General features: G+C 31.7%; 2 protein-coding genes and 1 long non-coding RNA gene across 4 annotated transcripts in view; 2 read left to right on the top strand and 1 right to left on the bottom strand.

Moving 5' to 3' along the window:
- The window catches only part of Vmat (Vesicular monoamine transporter), a 99,416-nt gene extending 86,769 nt beyond the window's left edge, over positions 1-12,647 (top strand). For both annotated transcript variants that reach the window (XM_076396826.1, XM_076396825.1), the window contains exons 9-11: positions 928-1,111; positions 10,846-10,979; positions 12,437-12,647. In XM_076396826.1, coding sequence (XP_076252941.1) covers positions 928-1,111; positions 10,846-10,979; positions 12,437-12,505 — 387 coding nt within the window. In that variant the 3' untranslated portion in view covers positions 12,506-12,647. The remainder of the gene's footprint in view (positions 1-927; positions 1,112-10,845; positions 10,980-12,436) is intronic.
- On the bottom strand, positions 969-20,448 carry LOC143191608 (uncharacterized). The gene is made up of 3 exons (XR_013004570.1): positions 20,332-20,448; positions 1,936-1,981; positions 969-1,105 (listed from the first exon to the last, which is right to left on the bottom strand). It is a non-coding gene; the product is annotated as an uncharacterized LOC143191608 (long non-coding RNA).
- Positions 20,449-23,824: 3,376 nt separating this feature from the next.
- LOC143191605 (pupal cuticle protein) lies at positions 23,825-27,663 on the top strand. Its single transcript, XM_076396856.1, has 4 exons — positions 23,825-23,960; positions 25,485-25,672; positions 26,778-26,949; positions 27,073-27,663. The coding sequence occupies exons 1-4, from the start codon at positions 23,946-23,948 to the stop codon at positions 27,295-27,297; spliced, it is 600 nt and encodes a 199-aa protein (XP_076252971.1). The 5' UTR covers positions 23,825-23,945; the 3' UTR covers positions 27,298-27,663.
- Positions 27,664-27,665: the final 2 nt, after the last annotated feature.

Raw genomic sequence — 27,665 nt, 5'->3', positions numbered from 1 at the left:
CCCTTCAAGGGCCTTCCTCTTTCTTTAAATGCGGCCGTTTTTCGGCGATTTCGTCCTTCAAACGGTCCAATCACGCTATGTAATAGTCGCTGTTGATGGTCCTTCCTTTTTCAAGGTAGTCAATGAAAATTTTCCATGCGTCCAACGGACTATTGCAATTTTCCACGCTTTGGAGCGGGTTCATCGTGTGCGGTCCACTCGGATGATTGTCGATTGCAGTTCGGAGTGAAATGATGGAGCCATGTTTCATCCATTGTCACATATCAACGCATAAACTCGGGTTTATTACGCTTGATTATCTTCTTTTAATACTATAATACTTTTGTATATTATATAAATCGACCACTACTTAGCATTACATAAACATTACATAAAATACTTTAAAAAACATTTTCTCTAACCAATATGTTACTTTTACAGGCAAATATAACCATAATAGTTTTTAAAGTTATTACGACACCATAATGCAGTTTTTAATTGTTCTTAAATATAGTTTAAACTTTCACCAAACATATGTGTCTCATAGATATATAATATATCAATTATTATCTGTATCGTAGGAACCGAAAATAGACAAAAATATTACAGAAAATGATGACTATACAGGGGAAAGACAAATTATAGTAGATCTTGTTGCATGTTGGCATGAGTTTACATCAGTTTATCACCCTTGAGGGGAATTATGTTGAATAAAAAACTAATTTTTCTAAAAAATCTATTTTAAGAGATAGGCCAGAAACTTTTCTATATAGAGAGGATTTTAGACGGATGGAGAAACCCAGAAAACCTAGAAGCAAGTGGTCATTATAATAAAGATAAAAACACTATTTTTCAATATTTATTTTAATTGCAAACAAGTACACTTTATTAGGAAAATTAATTAATATAAAAAATAAGGTAATTATAATGTTTTCAACGCTTTTTCAGATTCCCCTGGCTACCAACATGAATCATCTCATCGTACCGAATGCCGGCCTTGGTTTCGCCATTGGCATGGTTGACTCATCAATGATGCCCGAGCTTGGATATCTTGTCGACATCCGGCATTCTGCGGTTTACGGAAGCGTCTACGCCATTGGGGACGTAGCTTTCTGTCTTGGGTTCGCTATAGGTAAAAAAAACATTTAATAATATTATGTAACATGACTCGTTTTTTTTAGCGCCAAGCGCTGACACTAAATTAAATCATCTAAAACGGTTGTTATTTATTTCAATCTAATAGGTTTTTTATTCAAAAAACACATGACACACGTACGGAAACTTATTACCATTTTTTCGAAAAAAAAAATATTTTCAAGTAAATAGAAAAAAATACTTAGTCATAGTATTGGCCATATTATTCTATACATCTTACCCAACTTTCAGGTAATTTATGGATGCCATTCTAAAAAAAACTGTTTGTCCTTTGAGCAAAACCATTTTCTGTTCATTGAAATTGGCGAAGTGCTACTCTGCAAGCACGTATCCCATTGATGCGAAAGTCATTTGTCAGTAAATTTGATACAGTCTAAAGTCAATACAGTTCATAGTCGAACGGGGCAAGGTCTAAAAAATACGGCATGTGCGACAATATGTCCCATCCAAGTGCTTTCGTTGCTTCCTTGATCGGTTTTCCTTTATGAGACGGCTCATTAACGTACTGTAAAACCACTTTACGGTGTCTTCGGGCCCATTCTTGACATTTTTTCGGGTCTAGTTAACGCTTCTGTCAATTGTGTTTGAGTTCCGGTCGGATCTTCATCCAATCACTCTTGCAATTTCGCACTTTTTCGGTCCACCAGAACGTTCTTTGTCTCGCATATCGAACTTTTGAATTTTCGAAACCACGCGTCACATGTTTTTAAGGTTAGAACATGCCCACTGTAAGATTCTACCAGCAAACGATGACTTTCAGTGCCTTTTTACGTTTGAGTAAATAAGAAAAGTCATACGTACGCACGTTTTCAGGCACGAAACTTGTCGAAGTGGTCAGGTGACAGTTCTGAAAACGAAATGAAAACGTACCTGAGCAACTAATGTTCATTAACAAGAATGAAATTAAAAATTCACGTGAAATATAATAAGAATCGGTGATTGTCACGACAGATAGTTCAAATGGCAGGTAATAATGAAATATAATGACAGTTAATGTTACTGGTCGCTCATTGCACGGGTAATTAATTATGCTGCCAGATCATAGTACTGATACATAAATGAACCAACAAATAATAATGAATTGTATTGATAATATCAATAACAGAATAAAAAGTAGTGACTCTTAGCATCGCGTAGTCATAGATGAACTATTATAAAGTTTTAATGTTTCTTTGATGTGAAGATATTAACATCTGGCCGAGGAAAAAGGACCAAACATGTTGACAATTTATGGGAATTTTTTCTGTTGCTGCAAAAGTGGCAGATTCCACCAAAAAGTAGAGGCGACAACCTCGCATTTTAGTTCCTCATCGTTATTTCAATTTTCCCAGAATACATAAATGCTCCATAATGGAAAGCTACATTAAAAAATATCAAATTACCCTTAAGAAGTTTTTGATATTTTGCAGATACCAAAAGCTTTGTAATAACCGATTCTTCAGGTTCCAACTTTACTTGAACTACAAATACAGAACAATTATTTGAATAGTATGCTAAAATTAGTAACTTTTATATTTATTACTTAATGTCAGTCTTAAAATTCAACTCTAAGTTTTAGGAACGATATTTTTTGGGTCTCATACAAAGTTCAGCTCATTTCTTCTTAACCTTTTGGGAAACACATACTGATGTATTAATCCCGTACTCGCCTTACTTGTATATTAATGTAAGTACAACAGAACAGTAGTAATAAATTTGTAAATGAAGATTTTACTAGGAAATCTAATGTAAGATGTAATTAGTTCAAATTCCTCTTAAAACGCTCTTTCAAGTTGTGTAAATTAATAAGTTATAATGTATCGAAAATTAAGATTATTTAGTTAATCTAACACTTGTTCTTGAACGTTTATACTGTTAATTTGATGCTTCTGCACTTTTAAATAAAGTGTCCTTTGTTTTTCTGCATATTCTTTACATGTATATTGTAATAAAATAAACATTAATAATATGTAACTTAGTATAACTACTATCATTGATTTCGCCGTAATACTATACATTCTCTTTTTACTTGTATTTATCGAGTCCTGTTCTGAAGCCTAAACACGACAAACGGCGACTGTACCAGATCCAATAATCAAGTTTTACGTTTACGATGTTGCTTCATATCTGCTCCAGTCTTTATAATTATATAAGATAAAATCGCAGCTCACTGGGCACTACAACAACAAAAAACACACACAGAATAAACACGTTTTCTTTGAAAACTAGTAGAAAGTATCACAGAAGAACAACAAAATGTTTTTAGATAAAAAAAACGAACCATAGACAGATCTATTATGTTAAATTTTTTTCTTGTTAGAAAGAAAGTTTTAAATTTTATTGACAATTTAAAAAAAAAGTATATTTATCCAAAATAAATAACAAATTTATATCCATACCGAATAATTATATAAGATCTTTATGCAACGAAGTATTAATTATATACCATGTATATACAACACGAAATAAGAAATACAACAATCTTTTTATATTGTTCTTTTGTTCTCTTAAAAATAATAGACATTTTTGTAAATAATTAAATTGAACTATCAATACAATAAACTAACTTACGTTTACATAACCACTTTTGCAGGAAAAAGTGTACCTCAGCAGGGATATTAGTTTATTATAATTCTACATTTATATAACAATATTTCGATATATTCGTATATAACAATTTATTTAATCATTCTCGAATATTATAGTAAGTATTGTGAATGAATAAAAGTTAAAAAGGAGAAAACAAAATCTTATAACCTGCTTCTTTCAAAAAATAGACTTTAACAATAACAATAAGTCTTGGAGCCACACTGAAGGATTGGGAAAATAAATGTTCAGGAGAAGCAGATTTTTGTCCTGATGTAATATGTAATATATGAAATGTAATATTTCCTGTCTTCCACCTGTACCATCCTGAGAACCAGAAAACACTCCTGCAGCTTGACCGATTATTGGTATTACTGATCCCAAACAGCCCTTTCTTTTCCTCCAAATGCGGTCGTTTTTCGGCGATTTCGTCCTTCAAACGGTCCAATAACGCTATGTAATAATCGCGGTTGATGGTCCTTCCTTTTTCAAAGCTGTCAATGAAAATCATTCCATGCACATCCCAAAATACAGAGGCTATAACCTTGCCAGCCGACTGTTGCGTTTTCCCGCGCTTTGGAGTGGGATCACCGTGTGCAGTCCACTCAGATGACTATAGATTGGACTTCCGAGTGAAATGAGGGAGCCATATTTCATATATTGTCACATATTGACGCAAAAACTTAGGTTTATTACGCTTGATTATCTTCAAACACTGCTCCAAATCATCAACTCGTCGCTATTTTTGGTCAAAAGTGAGCTCGCGCGGCACCCACTTTGCACAGAGCTTTCTCATACACAAATATTCGTGAATGATATGATGTACACGTTCAGTTGATATTTTTAGTGTCCGCTATATCGTTCAATTTCAATTTACGGTCATTTAAAATTATTTTGTGGATTTTTTAAATGTTTTCGTCAATAACAACCTCTTTTGGGCGCCCACTGCGTTCACCGTCTTCGGTGCTCAATTCACCACGTCTAAACTTAGCATACCAATCCTTGATGATTGATTTTCCTGTGGCTGTATCCGGAAACTCGGCATCAAGGTAAGTTTTTGCTTAACTGTATTTTTGCCCTTCAAAAAGCAATATTTTATCAAGACGCGAAATTCCTTTTTATCCATTTTTTTCAAAATAACAAAAGTTGCTTCATTCAAAATCCTATAATTCACAAACTAATGGTCCGACAGCTGTCAAATTTATACACGCATCTTTTGAGGGTTAGGGCTAACTAAAAAACATATGGATTTGATTCTAGTAGCGCCATCTATGTGTCAAGCTGGGGACTTTTCAATTGACCTGTTAGTAGGCAATCCGTTAGTTGTTAACACTTTAGTTTTTTTTGATTAATTTTCAAGCCATATGGATCTTTAAATGCTAAGTATATCAAAAAAGAATTCGAGAAGCTTCCACATTTGTATCATGTATATATAAAGACTTCGTAGTATCGTAGTAACACTAATAATAAATAAAATGTGTTCATTAGTTGATGGAAACAAAAATTACTACAAATCCGCTAAAAAATACTACTAAATAAGAAACCGACATTCTTAAAAAATGAACAACCTTTACATAATTGGCGGTTTTAACAATTAAAATCGGTTTTTCGATTACCCACCGAAAACGGTGCGGTAAACAGACACCACACGCACTTCACCGGGTAAACCGTAAAGCGAAAATTGTTCATTGTTACCTTCCAGCGAGCCGTTCAGCAGTTTTCGCCTGTATAATGCCCCAGAATAGCGAATTATGCAAGACCAATCTCAAGTTCATTGGAATACGAAGAACGACAAAGAACCGCGGATCGTTTTTGGTTTTATTGGGAACCCTGAGAACAATACAATTTTATAATTAAATCTTTATCGCGACAAATATTTTACGGGTAGTTCAAAGAAATATCTCAACATTCATTTTCAACATTCAATATACTATAATAATTTTAGTGGGCAAAGAACTAATCTCATTTCATTACTTCGTAACATATAGGGTGTCCCAAAAAATTGTGATTTCGGGAAAATGTTATTTCGGATTTTTTTAACCACTTTTCTGGTTAAACCATAGTTCCGTTGCTGTATAGCCCAGTATCGTCAATATGAACTTATGAAATTCCCCAATAATCTAAGTCAAACTCTCTAAAGTGGTGAGAAAATTTTGCTGATTTTCATCAATATTATTTTAAGAACTGAAGCAAGGCTTAACCGTTTAAATAATATTAATTTCTTTACTTTTCATGATATTAAATAAAGTGTAATGATATGAATTATAACATTACATTTTTTCCATATTTTTTTGCAAGCATTTTACTGGATTGGTTAAACTTGACATTACAACCCAAATTCTGAATCCTTTCCCTTTTGTACTCTGCTTTTAAATTTTAAAATTAAAAAGAAATATCTCAACATTTATTTTCAGTTTAAAATGTATTTGCACTTAATTTAATGTACTATAATAATTTTAGTGGGCAAAGAACTAATCCCATTTCATTACTTCGTAACATATAGGGTGTCTCAAAAAATAGTGATTTCGGGAAAAAGTAATTTCGGATTTTTTTCACCAGTTTTCTGGTTAAACCATAGTTCCGTTGCTATATAGCCCAGTATCGTCAATATGAACTTATGAAATTCCCCAATAACCTAAGTCAAATTCTCCAAATTAGGGAGAAAATTTTGCTGATATGCATCAATATTATTTTAAGAACTGAAGAAAGGCTTAACCGTTTAAATAATATTAATTTCTTAACTTTTGATGATATTAAATAAAGTGTAATGATATGAATTATAACATTACATTTTCCATATTTTTTTGCAAGCATTTTACTGGATTGGTTAAACTTGACATTACAACCCAAATTCTGAATCCTTTCCCTTTTGTACTCTGCTTTTAAATTTTAAAATTAAAAAGAAATATCTCAACATTTATTTTCAGTTTAAAATGTATTTGCACTTAATTTAATGTACTATAATAATTTTAGTGGGCAAAGAACTAATTTCATTTCATTACTTCGTAACATATAAGGTGTCTCAAAAAATAGTGATTTCGGGAAAAAGTTATTTCGGATATTTTTCACCACTTTTCTGGTTAAACCATAGTTCCGTTGCTGTATAGCCCATTATCGTCAATATGAACTTATGAAATTCCCCAATAATCTAAGTCAAACTCTCTAAATTGGCGAGAAAATTTTGCTGATTTTCATCAATATTATTTTAAGAACTGAAGCAAGGCTTAACCATTTAAATAATATTAATTTCTTAACTTTTCAAGATATTAAATAAAGCGTAATTATATGAATCAAAACATTACATTTTTTCCATAATTTTTTGCAAGCGTTTTACTGGATTGGTTAAACTTGACATTACAACCCAAATTCGTAATCCTTTCCCTTTTCTACTCTGCTTTTAAATTTTCAAAGAAGTGTGTCTGAGAGAAGAAAGAAAATGAAAAGAAATCATTATCGCCACAGATATTTTACGAATAGTTCAAAGAAATATTTCAACATTTATTTTCAGTTTAAAATGTATTTACACTTAATTTAATATCTTATAATAATTTTAGTTGACAAATATTCAATCTCTTCTCATTACCTTGTAATATATAGGGTGTCACAAAAAATAATGTGTCGGAAAAAAAGTAATTTCGGATTTTTTCATGTCTTTTAAAGCGAATTCTTGATCGTTGGCATTTTACCACCTTTCTGGCTAAACCATAGTTCCGTTGCTGTATAGCCAGGGTCACTAATGTGAACCTATCAAATTCCCTAATAATCTAAATCAAATTCGGCAAATTGGTGAGAAATCTACAATGAGTACTAAGTATATCTAACATTAGATGTAATTAATTTTTTTTTAATTTACACAATAAGTAATAAAAACTAAGAACAAAATAGTTTCCAAAAAACTAAATCCTTGAACACAAAACCATATCGACCACTATTAAATGACTTTATATAACGTAAGACAACATTCAACTGTTAAAAAAAAACACGAACCAAATTTAATACAATATAAGGAATTTTAACGCTTTCGTATGAGTTCGTTTTTTGTCTCCCTCAGTAAGTACAATACGATTTGCTCGGCCTGTATAATTCCTTTGTTTTGATACTTTCCAAATAAAACCGAAAAGAATTCTTATCTTTTTGTCCGACGTTCGTAACTCGGTGAACTTGAGGTTGGCTGGTTAAAGGCACAGAGCACACCGTGCCTTGCAACAGGAAACGGCTACTCATGATCTATGGTTGTTTGGCCTGGTGCAATGGCCGCGTATCGCTTTCGTTTGGAAACAGTAAAATGTAAGAGAGAGAAAATCGAGCGACTTTTAGTATTGGTCGCATAAACCGGCCGTTACGTAAGAAATGTTTACATTGCGTGTGCTGTTGCGAATTTGTAATAATTTATGGTGATTTTCTGTGCGTATTTGACGCACGACCGCTATACATTTTATTTTCTGTATCGATTATATTGCAAATGAGGTTATGGTGATACTACCAATTGTGTTACAACTCTATTCATTTAATGACACTACGAATTAAATGCTTGCTATTAATTACACTTATTAATGGGGTATATCGGTAATCAGTTCTTGCTAATTTATTAGGAAATTAAACACATGATTGATGAAGTGATCTATATATTAATATATCGTCAAGTTTTTTCTTAATTTAAAACATAATAGGTTAGAATAAAGTGAGTTATTCAATCACATATATTTCAAACACTAAATCATTACAGGGGATGGACAAAATAATATAAATACTTGATATATACATAATATTTGTTAATTAATGAAGTATTGAATAAATCGTAGAATAAACTCGTAGAGTATCTAAATAGTTTCCAATGGAATATTGTCCCACTCTTGCACCAAAACATCGGTCAATTCCTTCGATTAAGTTTGGACATCAACATCTATTTCCCACTTTCTATTCTAAAACTCCCCATAATAGTCGAATTATTTCGAGCCCTGACGATTGTACTGACCAGGAAATTCTATGGCTGGATAACATCACGTTCCTAGGTCTATTCTTCGATCGACGGTTCGTTTGGTATTCCCAAATCCAGAAAGTAATCCGGAAAGGTTCGGGGATAGCAAACCTACTATCTTCTCTGATCTGCCCTTCTAGCAGACTTTCCATCTCCATCAAATGGTTATTTTGCAAGATGTTAATTCGGTCCGTACTCCCCTACGGATCTAATGTCTACTTCAAGTTTGTTACAGCCAAACAAGTGGAACGGTTTCAATTTTTCCAAAATAAGCTCCTCTGAAGAATATTGAAAGCTCCATGATTTGTCAGAAATAATCAAATTCACAAGGAAACTGACACTTAGGAAATCAAACACTTCATATCTCAATTATTCGACAAACAACAACTCAGCTCAGGTTCCTCTGAAAATCCACTTGTTCACGAGCTGGTTGACATGCTGGGAGCTTAGCACCGCGTCACCGTCAACCTTCCCCTTTTCCAGGCTGAAAAGATCTCATCCGTAACTGCAGTTATAACTTTTGCCCCCATACGACAGTATCCAGTCGTGTGTTAACTTAAGTTCGCGAATCAATAGTTTCGAAGTAGAATTTTGAAGCTAGCTTTACACCATTGTGAGTGTTTTTCACAGTCTAGTATGAATGGCAACGAAGCGGTATCATTATATCGTCGTTATACTCAAACAAATATTGAGGGATCAGTCAAGCCTCTCATGCTTCTACATGCTTTGATAATTCTGCACATTATGATCAAACGTCATCAACTTCTCCTCGCCTGCAATAAATCATTTCCAAAAAGACTCGATTTTGTTTTATTTTATAGCAGATATTATATAGCAGATATTATAGCAGCAATTCACAAATGGAAACTTGGTCCTTTAAATTTTTCATTGACAATTCATGTGGAACCCAAATAATGAGCTTCTTTGTATGCAGTCTCATGTAAATAGTTCAAAACAGTTCAAACAAGTGAACCAGTAAGTTTGAAGTTCATCATAAACAACAAAATCAACAAAAATAAAACATGACATTCTAAAACCTTCATTTTCAAAGCGCAATATCATTAACTGAGTAAATCATGCTGCTTTTATATCTAGACTGTATTATGAACTGTTATCTTTCAAACTATAGTATGATTTCATTGAATAAGAATTAATAGAGCTATATGACTTTAAAATCATCTGTTAGGAAGAACTCAACCTCGAATAGGAACACAGGCTAAAGTACAAATATATATTATCATAGAATGAGCGTAATATAAAAAGTTCGGCATAAAGCAGATGAATGTTTAGGAAATATAAACACTTTTTCTTCAACCTTATGTATTGATGACCTAAAAATTCAGATATGTGTATCCGCAAAACACGGAAACTATTCTTTGTATTCGCTTAAAATTTTAAGACAACACATCTTTTATTTGCTAAGTTTCAAGGTTGATTTATAATTTGTTATAGTCACGTTGCCATGGCAACCGTTGTTATGTTACCGGTCGTTATGGAAAAAATTGTAATTACGATTATCCATCGTTGTTGGTTCGACATTTCGACAGAGTTCGACAAAGACAATTTAATAGGGAACCCTGGAAAAATGTTCCATCGTCCACCTACTAGATGGCGCCTTGATCGCCATTCTGGAAATCTAATTGGTTCATTTAAGTTTCTGTTACAGTTACCTGTACGGAAAATATTTTATTGTTAAAGAATTCGATTTATTGGTTCTTAAATATTGTGTAACAGAATACAAATAAAAAACTAAACTTAAATTCTGAAACAAATGTAACAAATAACAAGACTTTTAGCTTGATTAATCCTTTTCTAAAATAGGTCTCTCTGGCCCCTCTCTTCTTCTTCTTCTTCTTATTCTTCTTCTATTGTCTTCTTCTCCGTTTGGTCTCTAACTATCCAAGTATACAGCATTTCTTAAGTCAACTATTCATAATAATCAACTAATTAACACTGAAATTGAAACAAACATCTGAAAAAAGTGATAACAACGCCATCTGATTAGTGAACATCGCAAAACAATTCTCCAAGATCACCTATAAAGTTAAATATCCATTCACTCTATCAGTTTCATGATATCATCTCTTAACATCAGGTTTTTTTGAATTTGATTAGAAATTAAAAAATGACAAATCGAAATTGATAATTGATATGATCATGTATTCTAGGGCCTGCATTGAGCGGAACTCTGATCAAGAACATCGGATTTGAATGGATGCTGTTTGGAATTGCTATGCTCGACTTCATTTACGCACCGCTGTTGATCAGTTTGAAAAATCCACCAACAAAAGAAGAAAAAAAGGTAAGAAAAAGGGAATAGCAGCAGTAATTATTGTTATTAAATAACACAAGAAACAAGAATAAAGAAACATAGGGAAATGTCGTCAAATACGCCGCAATGTGTAATGTTAGAACGAAGATATATCTCTTAAAGCCTTTCAGCTATATTGTGGATTACACAAACAGTGATGCTCTGAAATGTGATTGTAATAAGGATAGATATAATGCGTAAAGAGTGCGTAATAGCAAGCGATCTCATTGGGGTATTTTGAGCATGAATTAGAAGGCATAAAGTAGCCAAATAAAAAGCTTGATCAATATTTGACACTTCACTACATAGTATAAAACAAAGTCGCCTTTTCTGTCCCTATATCCCTATGTGCGCTTAAATCTTTAAAACTACGCAATGGATTTTGATGCGGTTTTTTTTAAATAGATAGAGTGATTCAAGAGGAAGGTTTATATGTATAATACATGCATAATATACTAAGGCAACATTGCTAATTTTAGAGGTTTCTAACGTGATGTCGTAAATTAACCTATTTTTTTAGGCTTATTTAGCAATTAGCAAAAACGCTGCCTAACCCTACGAGTTAGATCAAATTAATGTACTACAGTATTGTACACCATAAAAAGGTCTACAAAAAAGTCCGCGATGGTATATGTTTATCTTTTAGGGATAACCCACATTAACCATTTTTATTGTTTACTTTTTACGTGAGAAAATGGCTTATTTACGAAGCTATTTTAAGCAATACGGCATTAATCCTTATCAAATTAAGTACCTTAAATACAGTGTGCAATTAATATAGGTCAATATGGTTCCTTATAGCATGTAAATTAAACAAATATTTTCGGAGATATTACAAATTTAAAATTTGCGTTTAAAAATGTGTAATGTAATAAAAATTGTATGAATTTAGATATTCCAAAGATAGCAGGAAATCTTCATAGTAAGTATAGGGGAAGAGGAATTGTTTTACTCCAAATTTAATGCGTGCAGGCCAAGGGCAGTAATGAATGAACCAAAAATACTGGATCGATTTTAATCATGTTTTCATTGAGTGACATAGGCATATATATTTTATGCCCGTGCAAAGTCGGAGCGGGCCGCTATGTTTTTATATACAACGTTCATATTTTTTCTGTAGTGTATTTAATTTAGTATCAGCATTGCACCCGTGCGAAGCCGGGGCGGGTCGCTAGTATAACATAACCTTTGTAATATTTTCTCTCTATTTGCAAAATTTGATATTCCATAATATACTTGTTGTCTATTTATCATAATGACTGGTTTTTATTATAGTAGAAAAATGAATATTTAGCTTACAAACAAAATCAGAGCCATCAGTATTCAAAAATCATTCATAGCTTTGTGAATTATCGACACAAAAGTATTCTAAATCACTCTTACATCAATTACCTCTGATTATCTTTAACTTATTATCATATGTTACCGTTACTTTTTCTCTTTTTCAGTCACTAATAACCGGTGAAAATTCATCAGTCAGATACGTGACCTACCAGAACGAAGAGGACGATGAATAGATCGATAAACGATCGAAACAGCAATCGGTGTAAACAATATGTACAGGCATAGCTCACAAAATCTATGTGCTTCGATATCGAAGCCGTCTATTTTTGATTATTTAGCCGACAAAGTAAATAGGAGATAGGTTGTACAGAGGAAGGGAACTTAACAAGCGCGAGGCAAGGTTAATTTCGTTCCATTCTAGCGTAACTGCTTTGTTTCATTTGTAAACGTTCATAATCAGATAATATCCCCGTTGGAAAAAGGTTCAAGCTCTCTTGATATTTATCATCGATGGAAGCACACCAAATATTTGAGGAAAATTCATCCACGTCCCAGGGGGGCCCTCGTTAGGAATCTTTGTGAATGGCTGCACGAGATTCGACCTCCGAATGGGAGAGGACGAGGCAATAAGAGTCCCCCCGACTTTTCGGCCAAAAAATCAATTCGTAAACGATGTACGAGACCGCGGTGCTTCCATCTATACCCAAAGAAATGATTGCCGCATTATTTAATGGACATGACTATGACAGTATATTTCGGTGTATATTTATGTGTAGATTTAAGTGTATCCTAGCAACTAAAACTGAGACAAAATCATTCAAAGAGAATTGCTGAGCCAATCAAAACATGCCATTTACGAGGATTGTTGCGGAAGAAGACTCGTCGTTCGTCTTTTTTTTCTCGATCGATACGGTTCACGGATGGATCTATTCTTGTCGGATTGGAACGACTTTGACAGACGTGAACTGTAACTGACGGGAACGAACGTCAAAACTAACTAAATTAATTCGATAAAGGGACCTAATGTATTAAAGTGAACTTAATCAAAAACCGAATGAATCATAAACGGCTTACGAGACATATTTATTCTTGTATTTGTATCGGAATGTTTCTGCTAAACTTTTTTGTGTGAGCAACCGCAAGTAAAATGTTTTAACTTCATCGGGAGATGCCAAGCCTCCTTCGAAGGTTATTGTGAAGAGACAATAATCGACAAAATCCCCGACCAACAGATATGATTTTATGTTCATAAGATTTTAAGCTGGTAAGGGTCCGAAATACAGGGCATAATCGTAACAAACACGCGATTGTTGCTGCTTAAACCATTATATCACTTAGAGACTTAACAGAGCCGGGGTAGTTACTCGAACAGAGTCCCCTCCCCCCGCGTAGAACTTGATGTTATTAGTGCATGTTAGCTGTTAAACGATAACAAAATTTATCTTCATAATCAAAATGTAGAAAAGCCGTTAAGTCTAATAGGATATATATATTAATATATAAATGTTTCGATGTTTGACATAAATGTGATGATGAAGTACTTAAATAAAGATATAAAACCAGTATTATAGCCTTTTATTTCCCACCTACCGTATTACTAACGCGCACATATGCGACCAGTCTTTGATCCAATAACCAGTAGTTTCTACAATTTCATATATCATTAAAATTAATTCATAGTCAATAATTTTGTATTTTATATCACTTGTCACCTCGAGCTTCAAATAATCATCAATCTATAGTCGAAAACATCTATAGTGGGTTCAATAAAACAGTGAACCTACCTCGTCGTCTCATTCGATTGCGTTAAAACGTCGCGATGTTGCCGCATCAATTCTAAGTTTCAGTTCATTTTGGCTTAATTAAACAAAATTACTTTGATCAAATATAATATCATCAAATTTCTCTTACGTTTTTTCTATTACTACCTATATACATATATCTTAATAAAACTAGATTTAACCACTGTATAAAGGAAAAAAATACAGTTGAAGCAAAAACTTGACTTGATGACGGGCTTTTGAACACTGCCCCAGGAAAATCAATTAAGTTTAGATGTGCTTAAATAAGCACTGAAGACGGTGAACGCAATGGACGCCCAAAAGACGTTATTACCGACAAAAACATTAAAAAAATCCATAAAATGATTTTGAATGAGCGTAAATTGAAAATGAATGAAATAGTTGACACTCTAAAGATATCAACTGAACGTGTACATCATATCATTCACGAATATTTGGATATGAGAAACTGTGCAACGTGGGTGCTGCGCGAGCTCACTTTTGACCAAAAACAACGACGAGTTGATGATTCGGAGCAGTGTTTGAAGATGATCAAGCGTAATAAACCCGATTTCTTGCGTCGATATGCGACAATGGATGAAACATGGCTCCATCATTTCACTCCGAAGTCCAATCCACAGTCATCCGAGTGAGCTGCACAAGATAAACCCGCTCGAAAGCGTGGGCAAACGCAACAGTCAGCTGGCAAGTTTATGGCATCTGTATTTTAGGATGCGCATGAAATAATTTTCATTGACTACCTTGAAAAAGGAAGGACCATCAACAAAGGCTATTACATAGCGTTATTGGACCGTTTGAAGGACGAAATCGCCGAAAATTGCCGCATGTAAAGAAAAGGAAACTGCTGCTTCACCAAGACAATGCACCGTGTCACAAGTCAGTGAAAACAATGGCAAAAATCCATGAATTGGGTTTCAAATTGCATTATCATCCACCGTATTCCGCAGATCTACCCCCCAGCGACTATTTTCTGTTTTCAGATGTCAAAAATTCAGCCGTGAAGGGAATTATGTTGAATAAAAAAACTAATTTTGCCAAAAAAATGTGTTTGAAGTGAATGGTCTTGCATCTTGGCCAGTTTCTTCTCCTGTATTATCGGTTCCAAGTAGATGGCCATTTACATGTGTTCTATATGGACATCATTAATATTTACTATTGTTGCTGTCCTGTTTATTACAAACAATAAAGTAATTCTAATAGCAAGAACGTAGATGAATTGTTTATTTAAGTAACAGAATTGTTTAGTAGACCGAAAAGAACGTAAAAAATTGGAACTGGAAGCTCAAATACCTCCACAAAATTGATATGGAATCTTCAATTGACTTCTCTATCACTTCACAACTCCCGACATCACCATTCCTTTTACAGAATCATAAAACTATCCATATTTTGCAGAATCGAGATTTTCATTAAAAAGCGTAAAACGTTCGACCAGAAATAAACCCACTCCAGATGCTAAACATGTATATCATGTCGATATATCCGCTTGTCAACGTTTTTTGTCGCGATTCGCTTCACTAAAAACCAATTCTGACTGAGCATTTCCGAAGGCCGCGCCTTTTTTCCGACTTACACTCTATTTTAACCTTGACAGTACCAACAAAATATGTAACGATAATAATTGCTTTGCTTTCCAATTCTAAATGAAATGTCGAAAAAACAGCTTGAAAAATTGAGACCTAGCATAATATGATTATGATTCGTAAACATGAAGATTGGGGTACGGTTTTATAGGAAAGAGTTATATTTTATAAGGATCGTGAATTTTGAGGGAATCTAATGTCTTGTTCTCAAAAATTGTGCCCATTATTATCAGCAATATCGATTGATGAAAATTCGAAGTACCAATAAAAATATATATTGTATTCAAAGCTTTTCATTTCCTATTATTGAGAGTTATTCAGTCTACATAAATGGGCTTTATTGCATTCGCCGCTTCAGTTAGCACTAATCTTCAAAAAAAAGTTGTTAAATTTTCGTGATATTCTACTCATAAGTTTGTGAGTTATTGTGCTAAGAGTGACACTATTTTTTGTTATTTTCAAAACAATAGATCAAAAACAATTTCGTGTCTTTTACACTTATTTCGTAAAATTTACACTGCTTCTTGATGGAAAAAAATACCCTTCAACCAAAGCAATAGCTTAAATAGTGTTATAAGGACTCCTCGTCAGAAACAACAATAAAAAGTTGACCGATGATGCAGAACGCAGCAGATGCACTGGATGTTCAAGTAAGGTGGTAAGACCAAAAAGATCAAAAAATCCACAAAATCTTTTGGAATGATCGAAAAAAGAGATAGGGTGAGGTAGGTAATATCGTAAAGATATCAAAAGAACCATGTTGGTTTTATATTGCTTGAACATTTGACTATGATAAAAATCTGTTCAACGTCGGTGCCACGTTTGCTTCATGTTATCTCGATCAGAGATCAAATATACGAAATGTATAAAAACAGTGAGCACTTTTTCAATACAAACATAATTATTTCAAAGAAAACTGTAAGTCTGAAGAGTATCGAAGAGATATAATGGAACTTCCGGATATTGTTTATAAAGCATATAATAAAATGAGGCAAGCCTTATTATTTCAATTTATATATTTAGATGAGACATGGATATTTCAGAATGGGACTGTTGGCTCACTGGGTATGTTAATGGTCATTCATGACAAGATGAAAATAAGCATAGTGTTCTGACAACAAAAATTGATGGAAAAAGATAAACGTTGGAGTAACAATTGATTATTGGAGATATATTGTACCACATACTGGAAACATGAATGTTTAATAACATCTTCGGTTTGAACGAACTAAATCAGACATATTGAAGAAGAAACTGACAAAGGTTGAAATGCATTAAGTAGAATGCTAATTGCATCTTTTAAATCTAGTTTTATCAAGAAAGATGTATACAGGTATTAACAAACCGTGATATCAAAATGCCTTTACAAGAAAACACTGTACCAAAAGACCAAAGATCTAAGCGTGAAAGGTAAATCTACTCTCTAACGAAAGTAAATATATTACTTGGATATAACATGTAGGTTGAAAAGTCCCCGGCCTAACACATAGATGGCGCTACTAGTTTATATGTTTTTTAGATTAGCCCTAACCCTCAAAAGATGCGTGTATAAATTTAACAGCTTTCGGATCATTAGTTTGTGAATTATAGCATTTTGAGTGAAGCAACTTCTGTTAATGTGAAAAAAATGGATAAAAAGAAATCTCGCGTGTTGATAAAATATTGTTTTCAAAGGGAAAAAATACAGTTGAAGCAAAAACTTGGCTTGATGCCGGGTTTCCGGACACTACCTCAGGAAAATCACCCATCAAGGATTGGTATGCTAAGTTTAGATGTGCTTAAATAAGCAGTGAAGACGGTGAACGCAATGGACGCCCAAAAGACGTTGTTACTGATGAAAACATTTAAAAAATCCACGAAATGATTTTGAATAAGCGTAAATTGAAAATGAATGAAATAGTTGACACTCCAAAGATATCAACTGAACGTGTACATCATATCATTCACGAATATTTGGATATGAGAAGCTCTGTGCAAAGTGGGTGCCGCGCGAGCTCACTTTTGACCAAAAACAACTACGAGTTGATGATTCGGAGCAGTGTTTGAAGATAATCAAGCGTAATAAACCCGAGTTTATGCGTCGATATGTGACAATGAATGAAACATGGCTTCATCATTTCACTCCGAAGTCCAATCGACAGTCATCCGAGTGGACTGCACACGATAAACTCGCTCCGAAGGCTGGGAAAAAACACAGTCGGCTCGCAAGGTTATGGCGTCTGTATTTTGGGATACGCATGGAATAATTTTCAGTGACTACATTAAAAAAGGAAGGACCATCAACAGCGACTATTACATAACGTTACTGGACCGTTTGAAGGACGAAATCGCCGAAAAACGGCCGCATTTGAAGGAAAAGAATGTGTTGGTTCACCAAGGCAATGCACCGTGTCAAAAATCCATGAATTGGGCTTCTAATTGTTTCCTCATCCACTGTATTCTCCAGATCTAACCACCAGCGACTATTTCCTGTTCTCAGATCTCAAGAGAATGCTCGCTGGGAAGAAATTTTCGTCGAATGAAGAGGTGATCGGCGAAACTGAGGCCTATTTTGAAGTAAAGGACAAATCGTACTAGAAAAATGGTATCGCAAAGTTGAAGGATCGCTATAATCAGTGTATCACCCTTTAAAGGAATTATGTTGAATAAAAAAAATTAAGTTTGCTAAAAAAATGTGTTTTAATATGGTTAATATGAAATGCGTTGCGTTACTGTCAAACCACTGTTATGGAAATATAAGATGTGAGACTCCAGAAATAATGCACCCCTATAAAAAATAATAATTTCATTCGTGTTTCGTGAACGAGTCAATATCTTGACTTACACCAAATTATTATATTCCACTTTCTAAAAAACTCCAATTACATACCATTACAGTACAAAATGCATAAGTAAACTATGCTTTGTTATGAAAACTAAGTGAAATTGTGCGTGAAATGTCCTCAAAGCTTTCAGAAAAAAAAATAAAACGTTATACATTTCATTTAACAATCTGTTTCACGACAAATATATTACCAAACCGGTAACACGCCATAAAATTTATGACATAACGAGACATGATACAGAAAAGTACACAATTTTTATGGCGCAATAATGAATATCTAAAAAAACTAATACTAATCATAGTACACGAAAAATATTATTTTTAAAAATTCGTTTCGAATAATCTATTGAACTTTAAATAACAAATCGTGTTTTATTATTTTTACGGTCAGATAAAACTACATCTTAGTTCTACATGTTACTTATGTTAGTTCGAAATATAAATAACTATACAGGAAAACGTATAGTCTTCCATTTTGTAATAATTAGTATACATACGCAATCATGGAAAACCAAAAACTTAAAGGATCAATTGAAAAGTCCTCGGCCTAACACATAGAAGGCGCAACTAGAATTAAATCCATATGTTTTTTAGTTAGCCCAAACCGTCAAAAGATGCGTGTATAAATTTGACAGCTGTCGCGTCATTAGTTAAACATAACTTTAATAATGTTAAACGTTAAACAATAATGATAAAACATTGCTTTTGAAGGGAAAAATACAGTTAAAGCAAAACACACACCGGACACTTCCTCAGGAAAATCAACCATCAAGGATTGATATGCTAAGTTTAGACGTGGTCAAATGAGCACCGAAGACGGTGAACGTAGTGGACGGCCAATGGAACTATAATCTTCGTCGGTATGGAAAAGAGTTTACTGTAAATATAATCAAACACAACCCTAATCCAAGAACTATCATAACTGTGCCCTTAAATTGTAGTTCTATGTCCTTCGATAATATATGCATTTGATTTACTATGATCTTAAAATAAATTGTATTTGATAACAGTAGTTTTGTTTGATTGTTTTATTGAGATTAGAATTTTGCTACGTCGAATCCAAAATGAACTCAATCTCAGAGTTGATATGGCAACATTGCTACATCTTGACGTCACAAATTTAGTTAACGTATGTACAAAATAAATTTGGATTAGACTATTAATATACTTATATTTTAGCATTTTATAATATTTCTATTTATATATTAATAAATTGTCTTGAGAAATTACATTTCAGTTTTATTTAAAATTTAATTGATCAATAGAATGTGATGTAGAGGTTAGTCACGTGACGCGTATGAAATCCTCAACCAATGAAATGCATCTCTAGCAGTAATTTAAACTAACCAATCACATGTAGCGAAATGGCATTCTCAGCGCCTTCCTGCCAAGACCTCAGAACAATTCTGAAATTATATGTATTAAGTTAACACTCTATATATTACTTTATGATAGCAGTTGAGTAGGATATTCAAAAAGTTACTCAAAAATTAGAGTTCCATAAGAGATAAATGGCAATTTTACAAATATTTTCATAATTCTCTTTAAAAATAAGTTAGTTCATTAAAACTATCCGTTGGTATAAGGTATAACGTAAAAAATTAATAACTCGATATAATTGCAGATTTTATGTAACCGATTACCGCTTTCAAATGATTCAATCGTTTCTGATAATCGATGCTTTTTAAATTACGTTCCTTTGTCTCTCTAATCAAATATCGTTTCTCGCTCCGTATCGTTTGATAAACAACTAGGAACGAACACCAACACGTCGACACATAACCGATATTCTTGCCGTGGAAAAAAAAGTGGGAAATGACATAAGAATCAATCGGGTCAAAAATACTTACTTGCAGTTATGTACTGTAACAAACAACGTTTAAAGTCGGGTAACCACGCGTTTTATTCCTGTTAATAGACCTAAACCTGGTATACAAAAGCCGAAAACCAATGTTTAACGTTTCATAACAGCGGTACATGTAAGAAAATGCCGCCCAATGTTTTTTTCCTTTAAATAAGTTGAGTTATATCACAAAAAATGTTCGTAACCGTATTGTAGTAAAATCTTTTGAAAATAAATACTTTACTCGTACAGTATTTTTTTTATTAAATGCCCAGTTATATAATCAATGAAAATATACCACAGATTTATCAAAAAAATTATTTAAAAATTCATATAAAATCTATTTGATCGATAATTATATAATACACGAAAAAATACTAACATTCCATGTTTATTCTAATAAATAAATTATGTCATATTAAAAATAAATAATTTCCTAACAAAATCGTTTCAAAATTATGTAAAATATATATACACCCGCATAATAAATGATTAGATATGGTGTTTCAATCTTAAAGAATTTCGATTTATATTTTAAATAACCAAAAAATTTATTTTATTTTAATTAAGGCATCTGTCAATCTTCCACCATCTTTCCACATATTCGTTTTCGATCAAATTCTTGAGTATTTTTAAAAAACTTATTTATTGAAATCATTAATTATAACTCAAAACAATGTAATCTATTATCCATAATGCTAAAACAATGTAGCTTCATTACAGAATTCAATAGTTTTGACATATGATCATAAATGACATTTGGCCTGTTATTGTTAGTGTTTTGTTTTAAGATCAGATATTCGTTGTAGGCTTGATGTGGAATTTAAAAACTTGAGTTAGAATTTTAAAGTTTCCAGTTGTTTTAATATAATTATGATACTAAGACTCGATGATTATCGGTAATCAGTACTTTTAATATATTGGGAAAGATTCAAAAGTAAAACATTCCCTACCAGATTAGTTGAAAATTAGAAGGAAATGCTATTAGAAATCATTAGATACTCATATTTTAACGTCTATCTATTTTAAATGACAGTTGCCCGGCTATTATGAGTGTTTTGTTTTTTATTTTCATACGAAAAGAAAACAAATAGACCAGAATTACATTAATTCCTTAATTTAGGCTTAATTTGAAGAAATCCAATAACAGTTTCAATGGTTTTCAAAGGTGTGTTTGATATAATTATGACACTAAGACTTAATGGTAATCGACGGTTTTAACATATTCGGAAGGATTAAAAAGAGAGAAAAAATACTAATATGTAAATTGAAGTCAAATATATTCTAACAATGAACTCCTGATCCTCATTAAATATATTAGTTTCATTTATTTATTAGGCTATAAAAAGAAGTTTAACTTTACAACGTCTGTATTCATCAAAACACAAGTAATAACAAATTTTAGAAATGCTTTTATCATTGCATACCCTTAATACGTTATATAAAATTTGACATCTGTTGACATCTGACAACATAACCTACAAATTTTATACCAGAATCACAAATCTTCTTCTAACAAATTTAAAGTCGCATATCATTTAAATAATTTCAAGAATTCTGATTAATTAAATGAAACAAATTGGCGGAAATAATAGAAGAGAAGAAGAGAACTTAAAATCATTAAGAAGGTGAAAAAAACTAGTGGAAGGCCAAAAATATATGAAGACGCTGAATTTGAATGTCCGAACAGAACTAAATTATAATAGAATATTGTTGTGAAGTGAAATATACACATCTGAGGCAAGAATTGAATACAAACTATCTTTACAGAGATAAAAATACGATCAAGTTATCTTGCAACATGAAAAGGTTGGGTCACATCTTTTAAAATCTGTCAAAATATCCGAAAATTTCAAACTTACAAAAAAAGCCTCAAAACTTATTTTTACATTGCATCAAATTATAGCAAATTGATTTGAATATTTTATATAAAAGGTATTTATACTTACTTAATAACTTTGTTACAAATTGATTATGTTGTAAACGTCAAAAGGACCCTTACTATCAGTATTTTAAATAAATATGTGATTAAACATCAACCAACAACAGCTACGGTTTTTATTAAACTAAAAGTGGCCTAATCAAAAATCACAAAAAAGCATTTTAAAGCAGCAGACGAAGTTTACATAAGTCCTGCAATTCCTTCTCTGTAAAAATTTAAAAAATCCGATCCGCCGTCGAGTTTTTGCTATTAATTACACCAACATGGATAAATAAATTAAAATTGCATTTAATATTTCCGAAAATCAACATAATCGCAATTGACACACTGCCGTCTGTTTACCGTTGTTCTGAGGTAATGCTGGGATTGTCACGATAGTATCGAAATAACGAGAGAAAGGCAATAAATTCCAAAAAAGCAATAATGAAATAACAATTACTAATTTGTTTCATCAAAAATTATAATTTAATATGAAATAAATCATGTAATGTAATTTTATCGCTTAAACATTATTTATATATTTATATAAATGTTATATAAACAACATTTTTAAATTCATAAAATTACTATTAATTAATTAAAACAAGTTAATAGTCCATAATATAATTAACAGATGGCATCACCTTGAAAAAAATCTATATTTCATCTGTCAAAAATTTGTGACATTTCGTTAATATTCAGTTATAGAAAGATAATAATGTTTCATATACATATATTAATTACTACTAATTTTTTTAATTAAGTCAGTAATCGTAATACTGTAACATTATCTAAAAAAAACTTTAATAAAAGAAAAACATGCAAAATAAACTAGATTAATTATATAACATCATAGATATATCCTCTATATCGTAATACTAATGTCACATAGTGTATCAAACATACAATAATTAAAACGTTTTTAATCATATATAAAAATTAATATAAACACTGATTTATATTATATAATACAGATAGATATATGGATTTGTACGAGAATATACAATTAGAACCAAAGTAATATTTACGTTTATTTGACAAACTCAACACTTTACCATAATGTCAAACAATTTTGTTTGAACTACATTCACTTGAACGTACCAAGGCCAAAACTGCACGTAGAAAGTATCCAGTAAATATTGCAGATTGAAAACTTGCATTACTTGGCGTACTGCAGCCAACCAATGTGCAGGAAAACAAGTTCCAGCACTATTTTCATAAATAGATTAAAACAGATTCGATATTCGAAAATGGAATAAATAAATATATAATTAACTTTTTACTTGTATTTATTATTACCTTTGTTTACATCCCGTTTAATAAAATGGAAATAAACTTTTTAAAACATTTTGCCTCGGAATAAAACACGACTGTTACACTGTACACCTTTATTTTTCCATATACTAGTCACACTTTATGGAAAGAAAACAATAACCTATAAAAACCGAAAGTTTTAAATGCGAAGTCCGTACAAGTTTTTTACTCTACCAGAAATACAAGATAGACTTTGCGTTAGCGTTACCCTCCCCAAAACTCTTTACTTTCTCTTCAGTGCGGGGTACCAAATAAGCGTGTATTGTAGATAGCCACCCACCATATCTATAAAGGGGTCCGCTAAAATTCAAGAGGACCATAGTGTTCTTGAGTGTCCAGCTTCAACATTGTCATATACTTGTGATATTGTGTTAGGATAAAACAAAATGTACAAGTTAGCAGTAAGTACTACGTTTATTGTTATATTTTTCTAGTTTCAAACAATTTTATGTCATTCACTTTATTAAATATTTTACTAAATTATAATTGGTAACATTAAAAAATTATCATAAAGAAAAATACAATATATATTTTTAAAAGTTTTTAACAAACATATTATTAGTAATTTATTTAAAAATATTTAAAATTAATTAACCCTTAACAATACATTAATCAATCAATGTTTCCATTTAAATTATAATATAATAACAGACTAATAGCTATATTTCTTCTTTTTCTATCTATTTTATACTAACCTAATAGTAACCCTGGAAATAATTTAAATTTATTAAACAAAAACACAACAAAAATCACCAATATCGATAAAACAAATACTGTTACAAATTTTAAAGTTCAAAATGCTTCCTAATACATTTTCACCCAGTTCACAAAAAAACAAATACCAATAGACTAAAACCTAATTGAAGATAATTTAAATTGTCTTCAATTTTATGTTTTAAATAATTTATTACTTTTAGGGGTAGAACAATGTAAAGAAGAAGTAGAACAAAAAAGGATACAATTATTTCGATTCAGTCATTTGTTATTGATTGTCAGAAAAAAAATGTCATTAAAAAATTGATTGCAAATTTCGTACGAAAAGGAAACACTTACCTACAAAAACCGAATAATTTGAAGTTCAAAATTATCTTTGCGGCCTTTTTACATTTGGTTTTATTGCTGATACTGTATATTTTCCTAATTTTTGATATCGTTTATGTATGAAATATAAAATTTGTTAAACAACATAAAATAAAGAGACGTCTATCTTTATATTTCGTCTTAAACAATTACTCATAAAAATGATATAAAAACATCAAACAATCAATGGCGCTCGCGAGGTATAATTTATAGGAAATCATTAAAACAGTTATGTAATAGTAAGCGTTTTAAAACTTCGCAGTTTAGAAACACATACACATTTTTGTGGTCAATTACCGATAGCTTTATAATTACTTTACCGATTTTCATGCACCAGTAAAGGCACAGTTATGGCATTTAATAAATAGTGCGTGAAAGTGATTTACAACGATGCAAAACTTCATTCTCAGTTTGTTCGTAATTTTCTTTGCATAACAACACCCAGATAATTATCTAATTGTATCTCGCAGTCATTCTAAATATAAAATATTTATATTACACAATATTATCCGTCAGAAATGTATTACTATTTTTTAATAAAGAAGCTATTATTAACTAATTTATTTCACTTCTGCTGGTTTCGCTTTTCTATAAAAATAAACTTCAATCAAATGAGCTAATATTTTTAACATAACAATCCAGGTATAATGTATAATACTAACAATTAAAGAAAACACTTAAGACCAAAGTTATATTAATAATTAAACTAACTCCAATTTTTGACATTGACATTTAATTATAGGTTATGAGTTCGCGTTGATTTTATTGCATGTACTACTAATTATTAACTATTAATTTTATTCTGATTATAAGTAAACAATACATTAAGCATTTTTCGTATGCAGATTGTAGGTGTTCTTTTGACTTTCGTCTTAAATTGTCACAGTCAATATCAAGGTGATAGTGAAGCGCAGAGGAGGCCTCCTCCTCAAATATTGACTCATAAACAAGCGCTCAACCACGATGGCAACTTCAAGTATTTATTCACCTCTGAAAATGGTTTAGCACAAGGAGAAAGCATCGCACCTGACGGGTAAGTTGTGTGTGCATTTAGCCGTGTATTGCAATACAGGTGTGGCAATGTCCATACCACAGCGACATTTCCATTCAATTCGCTTTATATCCCGTACAGATTGACGTAAAAGGTGTTCTATTATGAAATCGAGATTAAATTATGTCACGCGTCGTAAATTTTCTTACATTTTAAAAATACATAGAACTAGATTCGCTTTATGTAACATTACATTAATGTTCTCTTTGGATAAATTATAATCATAATACCAATATGAATATATTTCAATAAACATAAATATTAAAATTGCATTTAATCTTTCAAAAAAATAAGTGTTGTCATAACAGCGATGTCTTATTTGTCACTTTAAACTGGATTGTCACATTAATGTTCCGACTATGGCACGGCGATTTCACAAACGGAAAAAATGTCAACAAAAAGCCAGAGTAGGTTTTATTAGCGCCATCTTTGATCTAATAGGTGGATTACTTTTTTCTTGGAACGAATAGAAACAAAATAAGGCGAATACGATTTTGACGGTAAAATTAATATTTCAATATTATTCTTTGATAAATCAAACACGTTTTCTCAGTTACCTGTCATCATATCCACTTAATTATCTAGAAGCGTTTCTTTATTTAGCTATAAAAGGCCTCAAACCATCAAATAGCCTAAGCGAAGTTAGGTATTTTTTCATAAATATTATACTAAGTACCTTTCTCATTTTATAAATATGAAATATATAATAATACATTGAAAATATGGCACCTCCATCAAAAAAAGTCAAATTATATATATTAAGATTTCCATTTAAAATAAAAGTCACATAATAAATACACAGGATTATTCGTGCATATAAAAATATGTAAATTTTATATTTTCACTACAATGAAATTAGCAAATTTAAATTTTAGTGTATTATAAAAATACATTAGTGAAACCCAAACATACCAAAAAAATTAGATAAATTTTACATTCTGTGAGTTTTTGGATAGTTATTATACCAATACTAATATGAAAGACATTTAAATAATTTTTTGATTGATAAACAGTCAATTTTTAAAAAAATGGATATGGAAAAACACTCAATTGAAAGTACTAATAATAACTAACATTGTCTATTTAGAACAAGAACCGGAGGCTACAGTTACATCGACCCTAATGGCAAAAAAATTTCCGTGAAATACGTTGCTGGAAAGGAAGGTTTCAAAATTCTTGAAGCTGACCATCTGCCTAAAGCTCCACAACCAATTGGACCAGTACCTCAACCTCAACAAACTGAGGAATCATATCAACAGGTGGGACATTAATATATTATATAAATAAATACTATATTTTATTATATATATATATATATATATATATATATATATATATATATATATATATATAATACATTAATTATAAACAATTATTTTCAGCCTCAGTCACAAAGCTATGATGATGGAAAATACAGAGCAGAACCCTACACCAGGCCCCAACAGACCCAAGCTTACTACCAACCTGTTAATCTATACCGAGGCAATGGAGGCCAAGCCTCACCTCTCTCAAACCAAATCAACGAAAAAGAACAAGAATTGAGCGATGAACCCGGAAAACCTGGTACTTTCGGCAGCGGATACATCTTTGAATTTGGTTCCGGTTAAGTGTTTTTGATGTCAAGCCCATGTATGGACAAACTGTTAATACAAAATCATATACGATGAAATGAATGTACATTGAATAGAAATCCTCATATGTTTAATTCAGTTTATGGAGTGAGTGTTACATGTTATATTTTTACAATTATTATCTGTAATATTTATTATCTGATTTAGCAGTTGGACAAATATTTCATTTTGTTCCTCAATTCTATTTTTTACAAACAGCTGTGAATGTATGTTTGAGTATCAATGTATGAATGGATCTCACCAATTTGTAGATAAAAATTTTATTGTAGAAATTATAAAATGCATGTATATTATTCTGTAATTAGCTATAGACATTTTGTTAATAAATTTGTTTATGAATTACA

The sequence above is a fragment of the Rhynchophorus ferrugineus genome, unplaced genomic scaffold (genome assembly GCF_030347505.1).
Source record: "Rhynchophorus ferrugineus isolate W39M unplaced genomic scaffold, kcgeb_rfMv2 rfM2, whole genome shotgun sequence".
Taxonomy (NCBI): Eukaryota; Metazoa; Arthropoda; class Insecta; order Coleoptera; family Curculionidae; genus Rhynchophorus; species Rhynchophorus ferrugineus.
The sequence above is the reverse complement of the archived record's forward strand: the minus strand, read 5'-3'. Positions and strand labels throughout refer to the sequence as shown.